Source organism: Hyla sarda, chromosome 5, assembly GCF_029499605.1.
Source record: "Hyla sarda isolate aHylSar1 chromosome 5, aHylSar1.hap1, whole genome shotgun sequence".
In the NCBI taxonomy this organism is placed as follows: domain Eukaryota; kingdom Metazoa; phylum Chordata; class Amphibia; order Anura; family Hylidae; genus Hyla; species Hyla sarda.
In genome coordinates, this window is record NC_079193.1 from 384409351 (window position 1) to 384426837 (window position 17487).

Genomic DNA, 17487 nt, shown 5'->3' on the forward strand with positions numbered 1-17487 from the left:
CAATCCTCTGGCCAGAGACCGCCGACGCCCGCTTCTCTCCCCCTGCCTGTCCTGGGGTCCTCATTAGTCCAACACCCCCCCCCCCCCCCACAATCCTCTGGCCAGAGACCGCCGCCGCCCGCTTCTCTCCCCCTGCCTGTCCTGGGGTCCTCATGAGTCCAACACCCCCCCCCCTCCCAAATCCTCTGGCCAGAGACCGCCGCCGCCCGCTTCTCTCCCCCTGCCTGTCCTGGGGTCCTCATGAGTCCAACACCCCCCCCCCCCCCCACAATCCTCTGGCCAGAGACCGCCGCCGCCCGCTTCTCTCCCCCTGCCTGTCCTGGGGTCCTCATGAGTCCAACACCCCCCCCCCCCCCCACAATCCTCTGGCCAGAGACCGCCACCGCCCGCTTCTCTCCCCCTGCCGGTCCTTAGTCCAACTGCCGCAGCCGGTGCGGTTGGGCAGTGCGGTGCGGGTGACTTTGCGGTGGGGGGGCGGGGCATTATCGGATTATCAGCAAAGTAATTGCCAATACGGATAACGTCCAAAATCGTGAATATCGGCCAATAATATCAGCAAAACCGATAATCGGTCGATCCCTAGTTCCTGACTGTGATCACAGAACATGAATCTTCTTCCAAAGCTGAGTTTTTTTTTTTAGTATTAGCACTTTCCATAGATTGTCCTAAAAAGTGCCCAGCGTTGTGTCCCCCAAAAAGTCAAGCAGAGGACGTCACATCTCACAAAATGTAATTCATCTTATCCTGAGTCCCGCTCACCTTTGCTTTGAGCTATAAACTTTCACAGCAAACAACAAAGACTATAACAGAATTGTTCTATCTGGTCCTGATAGTTTGTTACAATGTATCAGTGCAGCTTAAAGGGAATCTGTCTGCTGTAATTAGACACGGCTGGATATGTATCAGGGTGTAACAACAATCTATACCTGTCCTAGAGTAGATAGTTGCTGTAACACTTCTAAATCTAGTTTTTATTTTTCAGTCAAGAGTCAAGGAGGCAGAGCCAAGCTGCTCAAGTGCCACAGCCTCACTTGCCCAAACCTACGCGATCCCTCCTTCATTTATGAAGCCTTGTGTATAAGTCATGGAGGTGCTGGACAGAGAGAAGGAAGCTGCAGGGGTCCAGGGGACGGGACATATTACTTATTTATTATTTCACAACACCCCAAACAAAATATATACAGTAAAACAAATTCCTAGGACAACAGTAACAGACAACAGTAACAAACCCTCAGCTGTGGGATTAGTTTTTAGTCAGTAAACATGAAAATCCCCATTTAAAGGGGTACTCCGGTGGAAAAAAATTTTTTTAACTGAACTGGTGCCAGAAAGTTAAACAGATTTGTAAATTACTTCTATTAAAAACTCTTTACCCTTCCAGTACTTTTTAGCAGCTGTATGCTTTTCTTTTTTAAATTTCTTTTTTGTGTTGTCCACAGTGCTCTCTGCTGACACCTGATGCCCATATCAGGAACTGTCCAGAGCAGGAGAAAATCCCCATAGCAAACCTATGCTGCTCTGGACAGGTACTGACACGGACTGTACAAGCACTGACAGCACTGTGGACAAGACAAAAAAGAAATTTAAAAAGAAAAGCATTTCCTCTGTAGCATACAGCTGATAAAAAGTACTGGAAGGATAAAGATTTTTTAATAGAAGTAATTTACAAATCTGTTTAACTTTCTGACACCAGTTGATTTAAAAAAACAAATGTTTTCCACCGGAGTACCCCTTTAATGACGACAAACAAGAAACGAAAAGGAATTGTGAATTATGAAGAACTAAATTCTACAGAAAGTTACAGAATTTTTTTAATACGCAACAAAAACTGCATTACCGAAACAATTCTTAAGAAATGTTCCCAGAACGACATGAGTATACTACAGAATGGGATTGGGGGACTACAAGTCCAAGGAGACCTCATAGCAAACAAAGATTTTATTTTTAGGACTGTCCAAGATACACCGGGTTAAAGGGGTATTCCAGGAAAAAAACTTTTTTTTTTATATATGAACTGGCTCCGGAAAGTTAAACAGATTTGTAAATTACTTCTATTAAAAAAATCTTCATCCTTTCAGTACTTATGAGCTGCTGAAGTTGAGTTGTTCTTTTCAGTCTAAGTGCTCTCTGATGACACGTGTCTCGGGAATCGCCAGTTCAGAAGCAAATCCCCATAGCAAACCTCTTCTACTCTGTGCAGTTCCCGAGACAAGCAGAGATGTTAGCAGAGAGCACTGTTGCCAGACAGAAAAGAACAACTCAACTTCAGCAGCTGATAATTATTGAAAGGATTAAGATTTTTTAATGGAAGTAATTTACAAATTTGATTAAAGGGTACCTTTCATCAAAAAAACTTTTGATATATTATAGATTAATGTATGCAGAATAACTTTCCAATAGCATGTTATTAAAAAATATGCTTCTTTCTATTTAATTTTTCACTTTGAAAAAATGACCACTAGGGGTCTCCCTACCAGTCCTTTTTTTTTTATAGATTTCAGACTCATGCAGGAGTCCTAAATCTCAGACTGCATCCGGGACACAGACAAGCTCAGCACTGCTCCCTGGCAGTGAGCAGGTCAGTTTGTCTGTGTTCCAGCTGCAGTCTGAGATTTAGGACTCCTGCATGAGTCTGAAATCTATAAAAAAAAGGACTGGTAGGGAGACCCCTAGTGGTCATTTTTTCAAAGTGAAAAATTAAATAGAAAGAAGCATATTTTTTAATAACATGCTATTGGAAAGTTATTCTGCATACATTAATCTATAATATATCAAAAGTTTTTTTGATGAAAGGTGCCCTTTAACTTTCTGGAGCCAGTTGAAAGAAAGAAAAAAGTTTTTTCCCGGAATACCCCTTTAATGAAGAGGCACCAGGTTTACCCTAAGGCAGTGTTTCCCAACCAGTCTGACTCCAGCGGTTGCAAAACTACAACTCTCAGTATGCCCGGACAGCCTTTGGCTGTCCGGGCATGCTGGGAGCTGTAGTTTCGCAACAGCTGGAGGCACACTGGTTGGGAAATACTGCCCTAAGCATGACGAGATCGGATGGGGTGCCCAGAATTTACACCAGAAAATTAGTGTTAAAAAGCTGCACATTATTGCACAATGCTCTCAATTTTTGCACATAACACAGGAAAAACAAAACATTTTTGGAGCAAGAAACGTGCGACTTTGCCCTCAAAGCAGATGGCGTACCTACTCTTATAAGGCTGTGGGCGCTGTCCCTGGTGAGGATGACAGAGGGATGATTCGGGGAGGCCTCCTGGGTCATTAGATTATAAATATACCCCCTCAGTATACACCCACCAGTGTAGCCCCCTCCTCTGCGCAGTAATGCATAGTGATCATCCTGACAGCACTACGTGTACATCCAGCCCCCTCCTTTTTCACGCTCATTCGTGTAGCCGGGATTAACACCTCAATACTATATGGAGAAGTGTAAGAGGTGACGCAGAATCTCTGCATTTAGACAAGACCGTCCCTCCCTCCAGTTGCCATGGCAACAAGGTGCTGCACCAGGGACAGACGGCAGCAATGTTCTGTTTAACCGCAGAGCATTGCAGCGTACAATGTCTTAGTGAGCAAAGGAAGGATGTGATGAGTATTGAGCCTCCCCCAAATAGAGAGGTTCGTCTGCTCGCTGACCACCCCCCCCCTCCCAAACAACCCAGGAAAAAGCCGCGACCCACTACAACACGAAGGGTCACAATAGAAGACCCCGCATGGTGCTGACACCCCATATATGTCACATTAATACAGGGTCGGAGTTCTGATAAATGAATAGGGCCCCAATGCATCAGGGCCACAGAAGACAAGTCTCATTTGTTGGTGACTCTGCAGCCAATCAATCACTCACCGCTAGAGTCAATCTCCACACTGCATTCTGGGTAGACAGAGCCCAATGTATACAATGTATGAACAATAAAGCTCCAAAGGATGGTCATCACAACCGTTGAGCCAGCAGAGTCCATCAGGGAGGTTATAGCTTAGAATAGTGTTTCCCAACCAGAGTGCCTCCAGCTGTTGCAAAACTATAACTCCCAGCATGCTGGGAGTTGTAATTTTGCAACAGCTGGAGTCACACTGGTTGGGAAACACTGCCTTAGGGTAAACCTGGTGCCTCTTCATTAATCCGGTGTATCTTGGAAAGTCCTAAAAATAAAGAATCTTTGCTTGCTATGAGGTCTCCTTGGACTTGTAGTCCCCCAGTCCCATTCTGTAGTATACTCAAGTCGTTCTGGGAATATTTCTAAAGAATTGTTTCTGTAATGCAGTTTTTGTTGTGCAATAAAAAATTCTGTAACTTACTGTAGCACGTAGTTTCAGAATTCCTTTTCATTTTTGAAACAGCTGGAGGCACCCTGGTTGGGAAACACTGGCTTAGAAGATTCAGCTAAAAATGGTGAATACAGCTCTGGATGTGACTAGATCAGCAGGTTTAATGTAACCTAAAGAATATCTACATGTAAACAATAAAAAACAGAAAAGTGGAGGACAATAAAAAACTGGGTTCATGCGGAAAGACCAAAAGACACATGGCGTCTTATAGGTCATGCACTGCTCCACCTCCAGTAGATGGCTTGCTCACTGGTGCCACCTACTGGAGGTAGCAAAACTGCAAGTCAATGCTTTGCCATCTAAGAAACCTTGAAATGTGACTGGGGATTAGAATCTGTGCTCCGCGATCCTGCCCCCCGCTCCGGACTGACAAGGAGCACCAACCCAGAGCCAGATGTCAACATAAGGAAGGGTTCTTCCTTCTAGGAGAGATCCAGACTTGGCTAATAATATTTCAAGGCTTCTTAAAGGGGTACTCCGGAGGAAAACATTTATTTTTTAATTAACTGGTGCCAGAAAGTTACATAGATTTGTAAATTACTTCTATTTAAAAATCTTAATCCTTCAAGTACTTATCAGCCGCTGTAAGCTCCACAGGAAGTTCTTTTCTTTTTGAATTTCCTTTCTATCTGACCACAGTGCTCTCTGCTGCCACCTCTGTCCATGTCAGGAACTGTCCAGAGCAGGATAGGTTTTCTATGGGGATTTGTTGCTACTCTGGACAGTTCCTAGAATGGACAGAGGTGTCAGCAGAGAGAAAGGAAATTCAAAATTAAAAGAACTTCCTGTGGAGCATACAGCAGCTGATAAGTACTGGAAGGATTAAGATTTTCAAATAGAAGTAATTTACAAATCTGTTTAACTTTCTGGCACCAGTTGATTTAAAGAAAAAAATAATGTTTTCCAGTGGAGTACCCCTTTAAAAGGGACCCACCATTGACTTGCAGGGATGCTGCCTCCAACAGTTGGCACCAGACAGCAACACTCTCAGCCTTCTGGTGAAGACCTATTTTACGTGACAATAGAACATTCTTCATCCATACATCTAAGGGTGTGATCCATCATTACTTTTACATTAACTCCACTATGCAAAGGCATCGTCCAAGAAAACCTGCGCAGCCAAAATACTGAAGGTGAACCCAACCATGCATTAGTACTGAACAAAAAACCCCAAAAGACAACTCATCATAATTCTGTCTGTAAATATTTTTCATAGGTAAAGGGAACCTGCTGGCAGTGAATCACATTACATCCTAGTGACACTATTAGATGCTGTTAAGACAAGGAGACACATGGTAGAGCCCTGTGCGGGACTGCTTTCTTAATCCCACTGGATTTCTGCCCATTACCACCCACTCCTGCAAGGTGTGTGTTCCAATCCCACCTGCTTCTACTACTCTATATCACATCCTCAGAAGCAAAGCAGCATGGAGGACATTATAGAGCAGAACTGAGCCGTGTAAGCTGTGAAATCAGCCCCGGGGGAAGATAGAACACTAAAGCATTCAGCAGCTTCTTTGGGTATTTCAGATTTTCTCTGCAACTTCCTCCTCCCCCTCCATAGACTTCAATGGGCAGTTGTCATCTGGTCCCTCAATGAGCTGATCATATTAGTAAATACTAATAATGACTATAGGAGAGGAAGGTGGAGAAAGGAGCCTGACAAGAGGACAAAGAGGCATTTTTCTCTGATAAGCAGGGGCGGACTGACCGGCCGGTTCGTTCTGACATGGTCTGAGGGCCCGGCCGGGTAAAGGGCCCGCCCCCGCTGCTACTTAGAATCCAGGACACTCATCCCGGATCCCCAGGCAGTCTGCTGTACGCGCGGCTCAAGCAGGGCTCTGTACACTGAGGACAAGCAGGGCTCTGTACACCGAGGACAAGAAGAACTCTGTACACCGAGGACAAGAAGAACTCTGTACACCGAGGACAAGAAGAACTCTGTACACCGAGGACAAGCGGGGCTCTGTACACCGAAGACAAGCGGGGCTCTGTACACCGAGGACAAGCGGGGCTCTGTACACCGAGGACAAGCGGGGCTCTGTACACCGAGGACAAGCGGGGCTCTGTACACCGAGGACAAGCGGGGCTCTGTATACCGAGGACAAGCGGGGCTCTGTACACCGAGGACAAGCGGGGCTCTGTACACCGAGGACAAGCGGGGCTCTGTACACCGAGGACAAGCGGGGCTCTGTACACCGAGGACAAGCGGGGCTCTGTACACCGAGGACAGGCGGGGCTCTGTACACAGAGGACAAGCGGGGCTCTGTACACCGAGGACAAGCGGGGCTCTGTACACCGAGGACAAGCGGGGCTCTGTACACCGAGGACAAGCGGGGCTCTGTACACCGAGGACAAGCGGGGCTCTGTACACCGAGGACAAGCGGGGCTCTGTACACCGAGGACAAGCGGGGCTCTGTACACCGAGGACAAGCGGGGCTCTGTACACCGAGGACAAGCGGGGCTCTGTACACCGAGGACAAGCGGTGCTCTGTACACCGAGGACAAGCGGTGCTCTGTACACCGAGGACAAGCGGGGCTCTGTACACCGAGGACAGGCGGGGATCTGTACACCGAGGACAGGCGGGGCTCTGTGCACCGAGGACAAGCGGGGCTCTGTGCACCGAGGACAAGCGGGGCTCTGTACAGTGAGGACAAGCGGGGCTCTGTGCACTGAGGACAAGCGGGGCTCTGTGCAGTGAGGACAAGCGGGGCTCTGTGCAGTGAGGACAAGCGGGGCTCTGTGCAGTGAGGACAAGCGGGGCTCTGTGCAGTGAGGACAAGCGGGGCTCTGTGCAATGAGGACAAGCGGGGCTCTGTGCAGTGAGGACAAGCGGGGCTCTGTGCAGTGAGGACAAGCGGGGCTCTGTGCAGTGAGGACAAGCGGGGCTCTGTGCAGTGAGGACAAGCGGGGCTCTGTGCAGTGAGGCTCTGTGACACGCCCCTAGCTCACACATCAGGCTGATTGACAATTCGGGAGCCTGCAAAGAGCCCTGCTTGTTTCGCCCTCACTTCCAGTATTTGGTCTCCTCAGAGACACACAGACAATAGCTGTAGCATTTTTTCACCCAATAATATACACATTTCTTAACCTGTTAAGGACATAGGGCATACCTGTACGCCCTACGCCCAGTCCCGGTGTTTAAAACGGGGTCACACAATAAAATCGCGATGTCCCGATCAGCTAGGACGCGAGCGGAGACCCCTTACCTTGCTCTGTCGCGTCCAATCTGGGTTTGATTGCACCAAGCCTGAGCTACGGGCTTGAGCAATCGAGCCCCTATCTCGCTGATCCACGCAAAGCTATGGCTTTGCAGGGATCAGCATAAGAGATCAGTGTGTGCAGTGCTATAGGTCCCTATGGGAGCTATAGCACTGCAAAAAAAAAGTGAAAAAAAAAAGTTAACAAAGGTCATTTAACCCCTTCCTTAATAAAAGTTTGAATCACCCCCTTTTCCCATAAAAAAAAAAACTGTGTAAATAAAAATAAACATATGTGGTATTGCCGCATGCGGAAGTGTCCGAACTATAAAAATATATTGTTAATTAACCCCTTAACGACGCAGGACGTATATTTACGTCCTGCACCGGCTCCCGCGATATGAAGCATCACATCGCGTCGGTCCCGGCGCTCATCAACGGCCGGGACCCGTGGCTAATACCACATCGCCGATCGCGGCAATGTGCAGTATTAACCCTTTAGAAGCGGCGGTCAAAGCTGACCGCCGCTTCTAAAGTGAAAGTGAAACTATCCCGGCTAGTCAGTCGGGTTGTTCGGGACCGGCGCGGTGAACTCGCGGCGTCCCGAACAGCTTACAGGTCACCGGGAGGAACCTTACCTGCCTCCTCGGTGTCCAATCGACGAATGACTGCTCCGTGCCTGAGATCCAGACAGGAGCAGTCAGTCAAGTGCCGATAACACTGATCACAGGCGTGTTAATACACGCCAGTGATCAGCATGAGAGATCAGTGTGTGCAGTGTTATTGGTCCCTATAGGACCTATAACACTGCAAAAAAAAAGTAAAAAAAAAGTGTTAATAAAGGTTATTTAACCCCTTCCCTAATAAAAGTTTGAATCACCCCCCTTTTCCCATAAAAAAAAATAAAACAGTGTAAATAAAAAAATTAAAATAAACATATGTGGTATCGCCGCGTGCGTAAATGTCCGAACTATAAAAATATATCGTTAATTAAACCGCACGGTCAATGGCGTACGCGCAAAAAAATTCCAAAGTCCAAAAAAACTTATTTTGGGTCACTTTTTATACTATTAAAAAATGAATAAAAAGTGATCAAAAAGTCCGATCAAAACAAAAATCATACCGATAAAAACTTCAGATCACGGCGCAAAAAATGAGTCCTCATACTGCCCCATAAGGGGAAAAATAAAAAAGTTATAGGGGTCAGAAAATGACATTTTTAAACATATACATTTTCCTGCATGTAGTTATGATTTTTTCCAGAAGTACGACAAAATCAAACCTATATAAGTAGGGGATCATTATAATCATATGGACCTACAGAATAATGATAAGGTGTCATTTTTACCGAAAAATTTACTACGTAGAAAGAGAAGCCCCCAAAAGTTACAAAATGGCGTTTGTTCTTCGATTTTGTGGCACAATGATTTTTTTTTCTGTTTCCCCGTGAATTTTTGGGTAAAATGACTAATGTCCCTGCAAAGTAGAATTGGTGACGCAAAAAATAAGCCATAATATGGATTTTTAGGTGGAAAATTGAAAGGGTTATGATTTTTAAAAGGTAAGGAGGAAAAAACGAAAGTGCAAAAACTGATAACTCCTGAGTCCTTAAGGGGTTAAATCGCACGGTCAATGGCGTACGGGCAAAAAAATTCCAAAGTCCAAAATTGCGTATTTTTGGTCACTTTTCATATCATGAAAAAATGAATAAAAAGCAAATCAAAGAGTCCGATCAATACAAAAATGGTAAAAACTTCAGAACACGACGCAAAAAATGAGCCCTCATACCGGCCAGTAAAAAAGTTATAGGGGTCAGAAGATGAGAATTTTTAACATATAAATTTTCCTGCATGTAGTTATGATTTTTTTCCAAAGTACGACAATATCCAACCTATATAAGTAGGGGATCATTTTAACCGTATGGACCTACAGAATAAAGAGAAGGTGTTATTTTTACCGAAAAATGTACTACGTAGAAACGGAAGCCCCCAAAAGTTACAAAATGACATTTTTTCTTAAATTTTGTCGCACAATTAATTTTTTCCCGTTTCACCGTGGATTTTTGGGTAAAATGACTAATGTCACTGCCAAGTAGAATTGGTGGCGCAAAAAATAAGCATCATATGGAATTTTATGTGCAAAATTGAAAGCGTTATGATTTTTAGAAGGTGATGAGGAAAAAATGAAAATGCAAAAACGGAAAAACCCTGCGTCCTTAAGGGGTTAATCAATGTATATGATATCACAAATATACATATAATGGTATTTTCTATATTATATAAAAAGCTTTTGTTCATGACTTGTACACTTTAAACTGTAGATATTACAAGGCAATTCTTATGGAATTTTGACTGACTTGTAAAACATCTGCGACTGCTGATTTTACATTTGCGGATCTGCAACCCTAAAACCAGACAAGATCCAGTGTGTGTGAATAAACACTAAAAATGATGGAGGCTACATGATTCCAGGATCAAGAAACAAGTGATAAGAAGCTTTTTTTTAGTCCAATCAGTTACTAACCTGGAACATGCGGGTCTTCTAGGCCGGTTGGAATCTTCCATTGATCCACTTGCAGCTTTAGGGCATTTACTTCATCTATATCTCCAGGAACCCTGAAAGGACAAACAATGTAAATACAAGCAGCAGCCCTATATACTATAGAGAATGCACTGTCTGCAGGACCTCTCCAGGAAGGTTACAGAGAACAGTTATATCATCCTATATAATCGCCCTATATACTATAGAGAATGCACTGTCTGCAGGACCTCTACAGGAAGGTTACAGAGAACAGTTATATCATCCTATATAATCGTCCTATATACTATAGAGAATGCACTGTCTACAGGGCCTCTCCAGGAAGGTTACAGAGAACAGTTATATCATCCTATATAATCGTCCTATATACTATAGAGAATGCACTGTCTGCAGGACCTCTACAGGAAGGTTACAGAGAACAGTTATATCATCCTATATAATCGTCCTATATACTATAGAGAATGCACTGTCTGCAGGACCTCTCCAGGAAGGTTACAGAGAACAGTTATATCATCCTATATAATCGCCCTATATACTATAGAGAATGCACTGTCTGCAGGACCTCTACAGGAAGGTTACAGAGAACAGTTATATCATCCTATATAATCACCCTATATACAATAGAGAATGCACTGTCTACAGGACCTCTCCAGGAAGGTTACAGAGAACAGTTATATCATCCTATATAATCGTCCTATATACTATAGAGAATGCACTGTCTGCAGGACCTCTCCAGGAAGGTTACAGAGAACAGTTATATCATCCTATATAATCGTCCTATATACTATAGAGAATGCACTGTCTGCAGGACCTCTCCAGGAAGGTTACAGAGAACAGTTATATCATCCTATATAATCGTCCTATATACTATAGAGAATGCACTGTCTGCAGGACCTCTCCAGGAAGGTTACAGAGAACAGTTATATCATCCTATATAATCGTCCTATATACTATAGAGAATGCACTGTCTGCAGGACCTCTCCAGGAAGGTTACAAAGAACAGTTATATCATCCTATATAATCGTCCTATATACTATAGAGAATGCACTGTCTGCAGGACCTCTCCAGGAAGGTTACAGAGAACAGTTATATCATCCTATATAATCGTCCTATATACTATAGAGAATGCACTGTCTACAGGGCCTCTCCAGGAAGGTTACAGAGAACAGTTATATCATCCTATATAATCGTCCTATATACTATAGAGAATGCACTGTCTGCAGGACCTCTCCAGGAAGGTTACAGAGAACAGTTATATCATCCTATATAATCACCCTATATACTATAGAGAATGCACTGTCTACAGGACCTCTCCAGGAAGGTTACAGAGAACAGTTATATCATCCTATATAATCGTCCTATATACTATAGAGAATGCACTGTCTGCAGGACCTCTACAGGAAGGTTACAGAGAACAGTTATATCATCCTATATAATCGTCCTATATACTATAGAGAATGCACTGTCTGCAGGACCTCTCCAGGAAGGTTACAGAGAACAGTTATATCATCCTATATAATCGTCCTATATACTATAGAGAATGCACTGTCTGCAGGACCTCTCCAGGAAGGTTACAGAGAACAGTTATATCATCCTATATAATCGTCCTATATACTATAGAGAATGCACTGTCTGCAGGACCTCTCCAGGAAGGTTACAGAGAACAGTTATATCATCCTATATAATCGTCCTATATACTATAGAGAATGCACTGTCTGCAGGACCTCTCCAGGAAGGTTACAGAGAACAGTTATATCATCCTATATAATCGTCCTATATACTATAGAGAATGCACTGTCTGCAGGACCTCTCCAGGAAGGTTACAGAGAACAGTTATATCATCCTATATAATCGTCCTATATACTATAGAGAATGCACTGTCTGCAGGACCTCTCCAGGAAGGTTACAGAGAACAGTTATATCATCCTATATAATCGTCCTATATACTATAGAGAATGCACTGTCTGCAGGACCTCTCCAGGAAGGTTACAGAGAACAGTTATATCATCCTATATAATCGTCCTATATACTATAGAGAATGCACTGTCTACAGGACCTCTACAGGAAAGTTACAGAGAACAGTTATATCATCCTATATAATCGTCCTATATACTATAGAGAATGCACTGTCTACAGGACCTCTCCAGGAAGGTTACAGAGAACAGTTATATCATCCTATATAATCGTCCTATATACTATAGAGAATGCACTGTCTGCAGGACCTCTCCAGGAAGGTTACAGAGAACAGTTATATCATCCTATATAATCGCCCTATATACTATAGAGAATGCACTGTCTGCAGGACCTCTGCAGGAAGGTTACAGAGAACAGTTATATCATCCTATATAATCGTCCTATATACTATAGAGAATGCACTGTCTGCAGGACCTCTACAGGAAGGTTACAAAGAACAGTTATATCATCCTATATAATCGTCCTATATACTATAGAGAATGCACTGTCTGCAGGACCTCTACAGGAAGGTTACAAAGAACAGTTATATCATCCTATATAATCGTCCTATATACTATAGAGAATGTACTGTCTGCAGGACCTCTCCAGGAAGGTTACAGAGAACAGTTATATCATCCTATATAATCACCCTATATACTATAGAGAATGCACTGTCTGCAGGACCTCTCCAGGAAGGTTACAGAGAACAGTTATATCATCCTATATAATCGCCCTATATACTATAGAGAATGCACTGTCTGCAGGACCTCTCCAGGAAGGTTACAGAGAACAGTTATATCATCCTATATAATCGTCCTATATACTATAGAGAATGCACTGTCTGCAGGACCTCTCCAGGAAGGTTACAGAGAACAGTTATATCATCCTATATAATCGTCCTATATACTATAGAGAATGCACTGTCTACAGGACCTCTCCAGGAAGGTTACAGAGAACAGTTATATCATCCTATATAATCGTCCTATATACTATAGAGAATGCACTGTCTGCAGGACCTCTACAGGAAGGTTACAGAGAACAGTTATATCATCCTATATAATCGTCCTATATACTATAGAGAATGCACTGTCTGCAGGACCTCTCCAGGAAGGTTACAGAGAACAGTTATATCATCCTATATAATCGTCCTATATACTATAGAGAATGCACTGTCTACAGACTAAGGGACCTCTCCAGGAAGGTTACAGAGAACAGTTATATCATCCTATATAATCGTCCTATATACTATAGAGAATGCACTGTCTACAGGACCTCTCCAGGAAGGTTACAGAGAACAGTTATATCATCCTATATAATCGTCCTATATACTATAGAGAATGCACTGTCTGCAGGACCTCTCCAGGAAGGTTACAGAGAACAGTTATATCATCCTATATAATCGTCCTATATACTATAGAGAATGCACTGTCTGCAGGACCTCTTCAGGAAGGTTACAGAGAACAGTTATATCATCCTATATAATCGTCCTATATACTATAGAGAATGCACTGTCTACAGGACCTCTCCAGGAAGGTTACAGAGAACAGTTATATCATCCTATATAATCGTCCTATATACTATAGAGAATGCACTGTCTGCAGGACCTCTCCAGGAAGGTTACAGAGAACAGTTATATCATCCTATATAATCGTCCTATATACTATAGAGAATGCACTGTCTGCAGGACCTCTCCAGGAAGGTTACAGAGAACAGTTATATCATCCTATATAATCGTCCTATATACTATAGAGAATGCACTGTCTACAGGACCTCTACAGGAAGGTTACAGAGAACAGTTATATCATCCTATATAATCGTCCTATATACTATAGAGAATGCACTGTCTACAGGACCTCTCCAGGAAGATTACAGAGAACAGTTATATCATCCTATATAATCGTCCTATATACTATAGAGAATGCACTGTCTGCAGGACCTCTCCAGGAAGGTTACAGAGAACAGTTATATCATCCTATATAATCGCCCTATATACTATAGAGAATGCACTGTCTGCAGGACCTCTCCAGGAAGGTTACAGAGAACAGTTATATCATCCTATATAATCGTCCTATATACTATAGAGAATGCACTGTCTGCAGGACCTCTCCAGGAAGGTTACAGAGAACAGTTATATCATCCTATATAATCGCCCTATATACTATAGAGAATGCACTGTCTGCAGGACCTCTCCAGGAAGGTTACAGAGAACAGTTATATCATCCTATATAATCGTCCTATATACTATAGAGAATGCACTGTCTGCAGGACCTCTCCAGGAAGGTTACAGAGAACAGTTATATCATCCTATATAATCGTCCTATATACTATAGAGAATGCACTGTTCAGACTAAGGGACCTCTCCAGGAAGGTTACAGAGAACAGTTATATCATCCTATATAATCGTCCTATATACTATAGAGAATGCACTGTCTGCAGGACCTCTCCAGGAAGGTTACAGAGAACAGTTATATCATCCTATATAATCGTCCTATATACTATAGAGAATGCACTGTCTACAGACTAAGGGACCTCTCCAGGAAGGTTACAGAGAACAGTTATATCATCCTATATAATCGTCCTATATACTATAGAGAATGCACTGTCTACAGGACCTCTCCAGGAAGGTTACAGAGAACAGTTATATCATCCTATATAATCGTCCTATATACTATAGAGAATGCACTGTCTGCAGGACCTCTACAGGAAGGTTACAGAGAACAGTTATATCATCCTATATAATCGTCCTATATACTATAGAGAATGCACTGTCTGCAGGACCTCTCCAGGAAGGTTACAGAGAACAGTTATATCATCCTATATAATCGTCCTATATACTATAGAGAATGCACTGTCTACAGACTAAGGGACCTCTCCAGGAAGGTTACAGAGAACAGTTATATCATCCTATATAATCGTCCTATATACTATAGAGAATGCACTGTCTACAGGACCTCTCCAGGAAGGTTACAGAGAACAGTTATATCATCCTATATAATCGTCCTATATACTATAGAGAATGCACTGTCTGCAGGACCTCTCCAGGAAGGTTACAGAGAACAGTTATATCATCCTATATAATCGTCCTATATACTATAGAGAATGCACTGTCTGCAGGACCTCTTCAGGAAGGTTACAGAGAACAGTTATATCATCCTATATAATCGTCCTATATACTATAGAGAATGCACTGTCTACAGGACCTCTCCAGGAAGGTTACAGAGAACAGTTATATCATCCTATATAATCGTCCTATATACTATAGAGAATGCACTGTCTGCAGGACCTCTCCAGGAAGGTTACAGAGAACAGTTATATCATCCTATATAATCGTCCTATATACTATAGAGAATGCACTGTCTGCAGGACCTCTCCAGGAAGGTTACAGAGAACAGTTATATCATCCTATATAATCGTCCTATATACTATAGAGAATGCACTGTCTACAGGACCTCTACAGGAAGGTTACAGAGAACAGTTATATCATCCTATATAATCGTCCTATATACTATAGAGAATGCACTGTCTACAGGACCTCTCCAGGAAGATTACAGAGAACAGTTATATCATCCTATATAATCGTCCTATATACTATAGAGAATGCACTGTCTGCAGGACCTCTCCAGGAAGGTTACAGAGAACAGTTATATCATCCTATATAATCGCCCTATATACTATAGAGAATGCACTGTCTGCAGGACCTCTCCAGGAAGGTTACAGAGAACAGTTATATCATCCTATATAATCGTCCTATATACTATAGAGAATGCACTGTCTGCAGGACCTCTCCAGGAAGGTTACAGAGAACAGTTATATCATCCTATATAATCGCCCTATATACTATAGAGAATGCACTGTCTGCAGGACCTCTCCAGGAAGGTTACAGAGAACAGTTATATCATCCTATATAATCGTCCTATATACTATAGAGAATGCACTGTCTGCAGGACCTCTCCAGGAAGGTTACAGAGAACAGTTATATCATCCTATATAATCGTCCTATATACTATAGAGAATGCACTGTTCAGACTAAGGGACCTCTCCAGGAAGGTTACAGAGAACAGTTATATCATCCTATATAATCGTCCTATATACTATAGAGAATGCACTGTCTGCAGAACCTCTCCAGGAAGGTTACAGAGAACAGTTATATCATCCTATATAATCGTCCTATATACTATAGAGAATGCACTGTCTGCAGGACCTCTCCAGGAAGGTTACAGAGAACAGTTATATCATCCTATATAATCGTCCTATATACTATAGAGAATGCACTGTCTGCAGGACCTCTCCAGGAAGGTTACAGAGAACAGTTATATCATCCTATATAATCGTCCTATATACTATAGAGAATGCACTGTCTACAGGACCTCTCCAGGAAGATTACAGAGAACAGTTATATCATCCTATATAATCGTCCTATATACTATAGAGAATGCACTGTCTGCAGGACCTCTCCAGGAAGGTTACAGAGAACAGTTATATCATCCTATGTAATCGCCCTATATACTATAGAGAATGCACTGTCTGCAGGACCTCTCCAGGAAGGTTACAGAGAACAGTTATATCATCCTATATAATCGTCCTATATACTATAGAGAATGCACTGTCTACAGGACCTCTCCAGGAAGGTTACAGAGAACAGTTATATCATCCTATATAATCGCCCTATATACTATAGAGAATGCACTGTCTGCAGGACCTCTCCAGGAAGGTTACAGAGAACAGTTATATCATCCTATATAATCGTCCTATATACTATAGAGAATGTACTGTCTGCATGACCTCTCCAGGAAGGTTACAGAGAACAGTTATATCATCCTATATAATCGTCCTATATACTATAGAGAATGCACTGTCTGCAGGACCTCTCCAGGAAGGTTACAGAGAACAGTTATATCATCCTATATAATCGTCCTATATACTATAGAGAATGCACTGTCTACAGACTAAGGGACCTCTCCAGGAAGGTTACAGAGAACAGTTATATCATCCTATATAATCGTCCTATATACTATAGAGAATGCACTGTCTACAGGACCTCTCCAGGAAGGTTACAGAGAACAGTTATATCATCCTATATAATCGTCCTATATACTATAGAGAATGCACTGTCTGCAGGACCTCTCCAGGAAGGTTACAGAGAACAGTTATATCATCCTATATAATCGTCCTATATACTATAGAGAATGCACTGTCTGCAGGACCTCTCCAGGAAGGTTACAGAGAACAGTTATATCATCCTATATAATCGTCCTATATACTATAGAGAATGCACTGTCTACAGGACCTCTCCAGGAAGATTACAGAGAACAGTTATATCATCCTATATAATCGTCCTATATACTATAGAGAATGCACTGTCTGCAGGACCTCTCCAGGAAGGTTACAGAGAACAGTTATATCATCCTATATAATCGCCCTATATACTATAGAGAATGCACTGTCTGCAGGACCTCT

At 42.6% G+C, this 17487-nt stretch overlaps 1 protein-coding gene across 3 annotated transcripts in view; it reads right to left on the minus strand.

The window, feature by feature from the left end:
* ARHGAP39 (Rho GTPase activating protein 39) overlaps positions 1 to 17487 on the minus strand; it is a 303636-nt gene that overhangs the window by 55096 nt on the left and 231053 nt on the right. For all 3 annotated transcript variants that reach the window (XM_056522932.1, XM_056522930.1, XM_056522931.1), the window contains one exon: positions 10063 to 10154. In XM_056522932.1, the coding sequence (XP_056378907.1) occupies positions 10063 to 10154 (92 nt within the window). The remainder of the gene's footprint in view (positions 1 to 10062; positions 10155 to 17487) is intronic.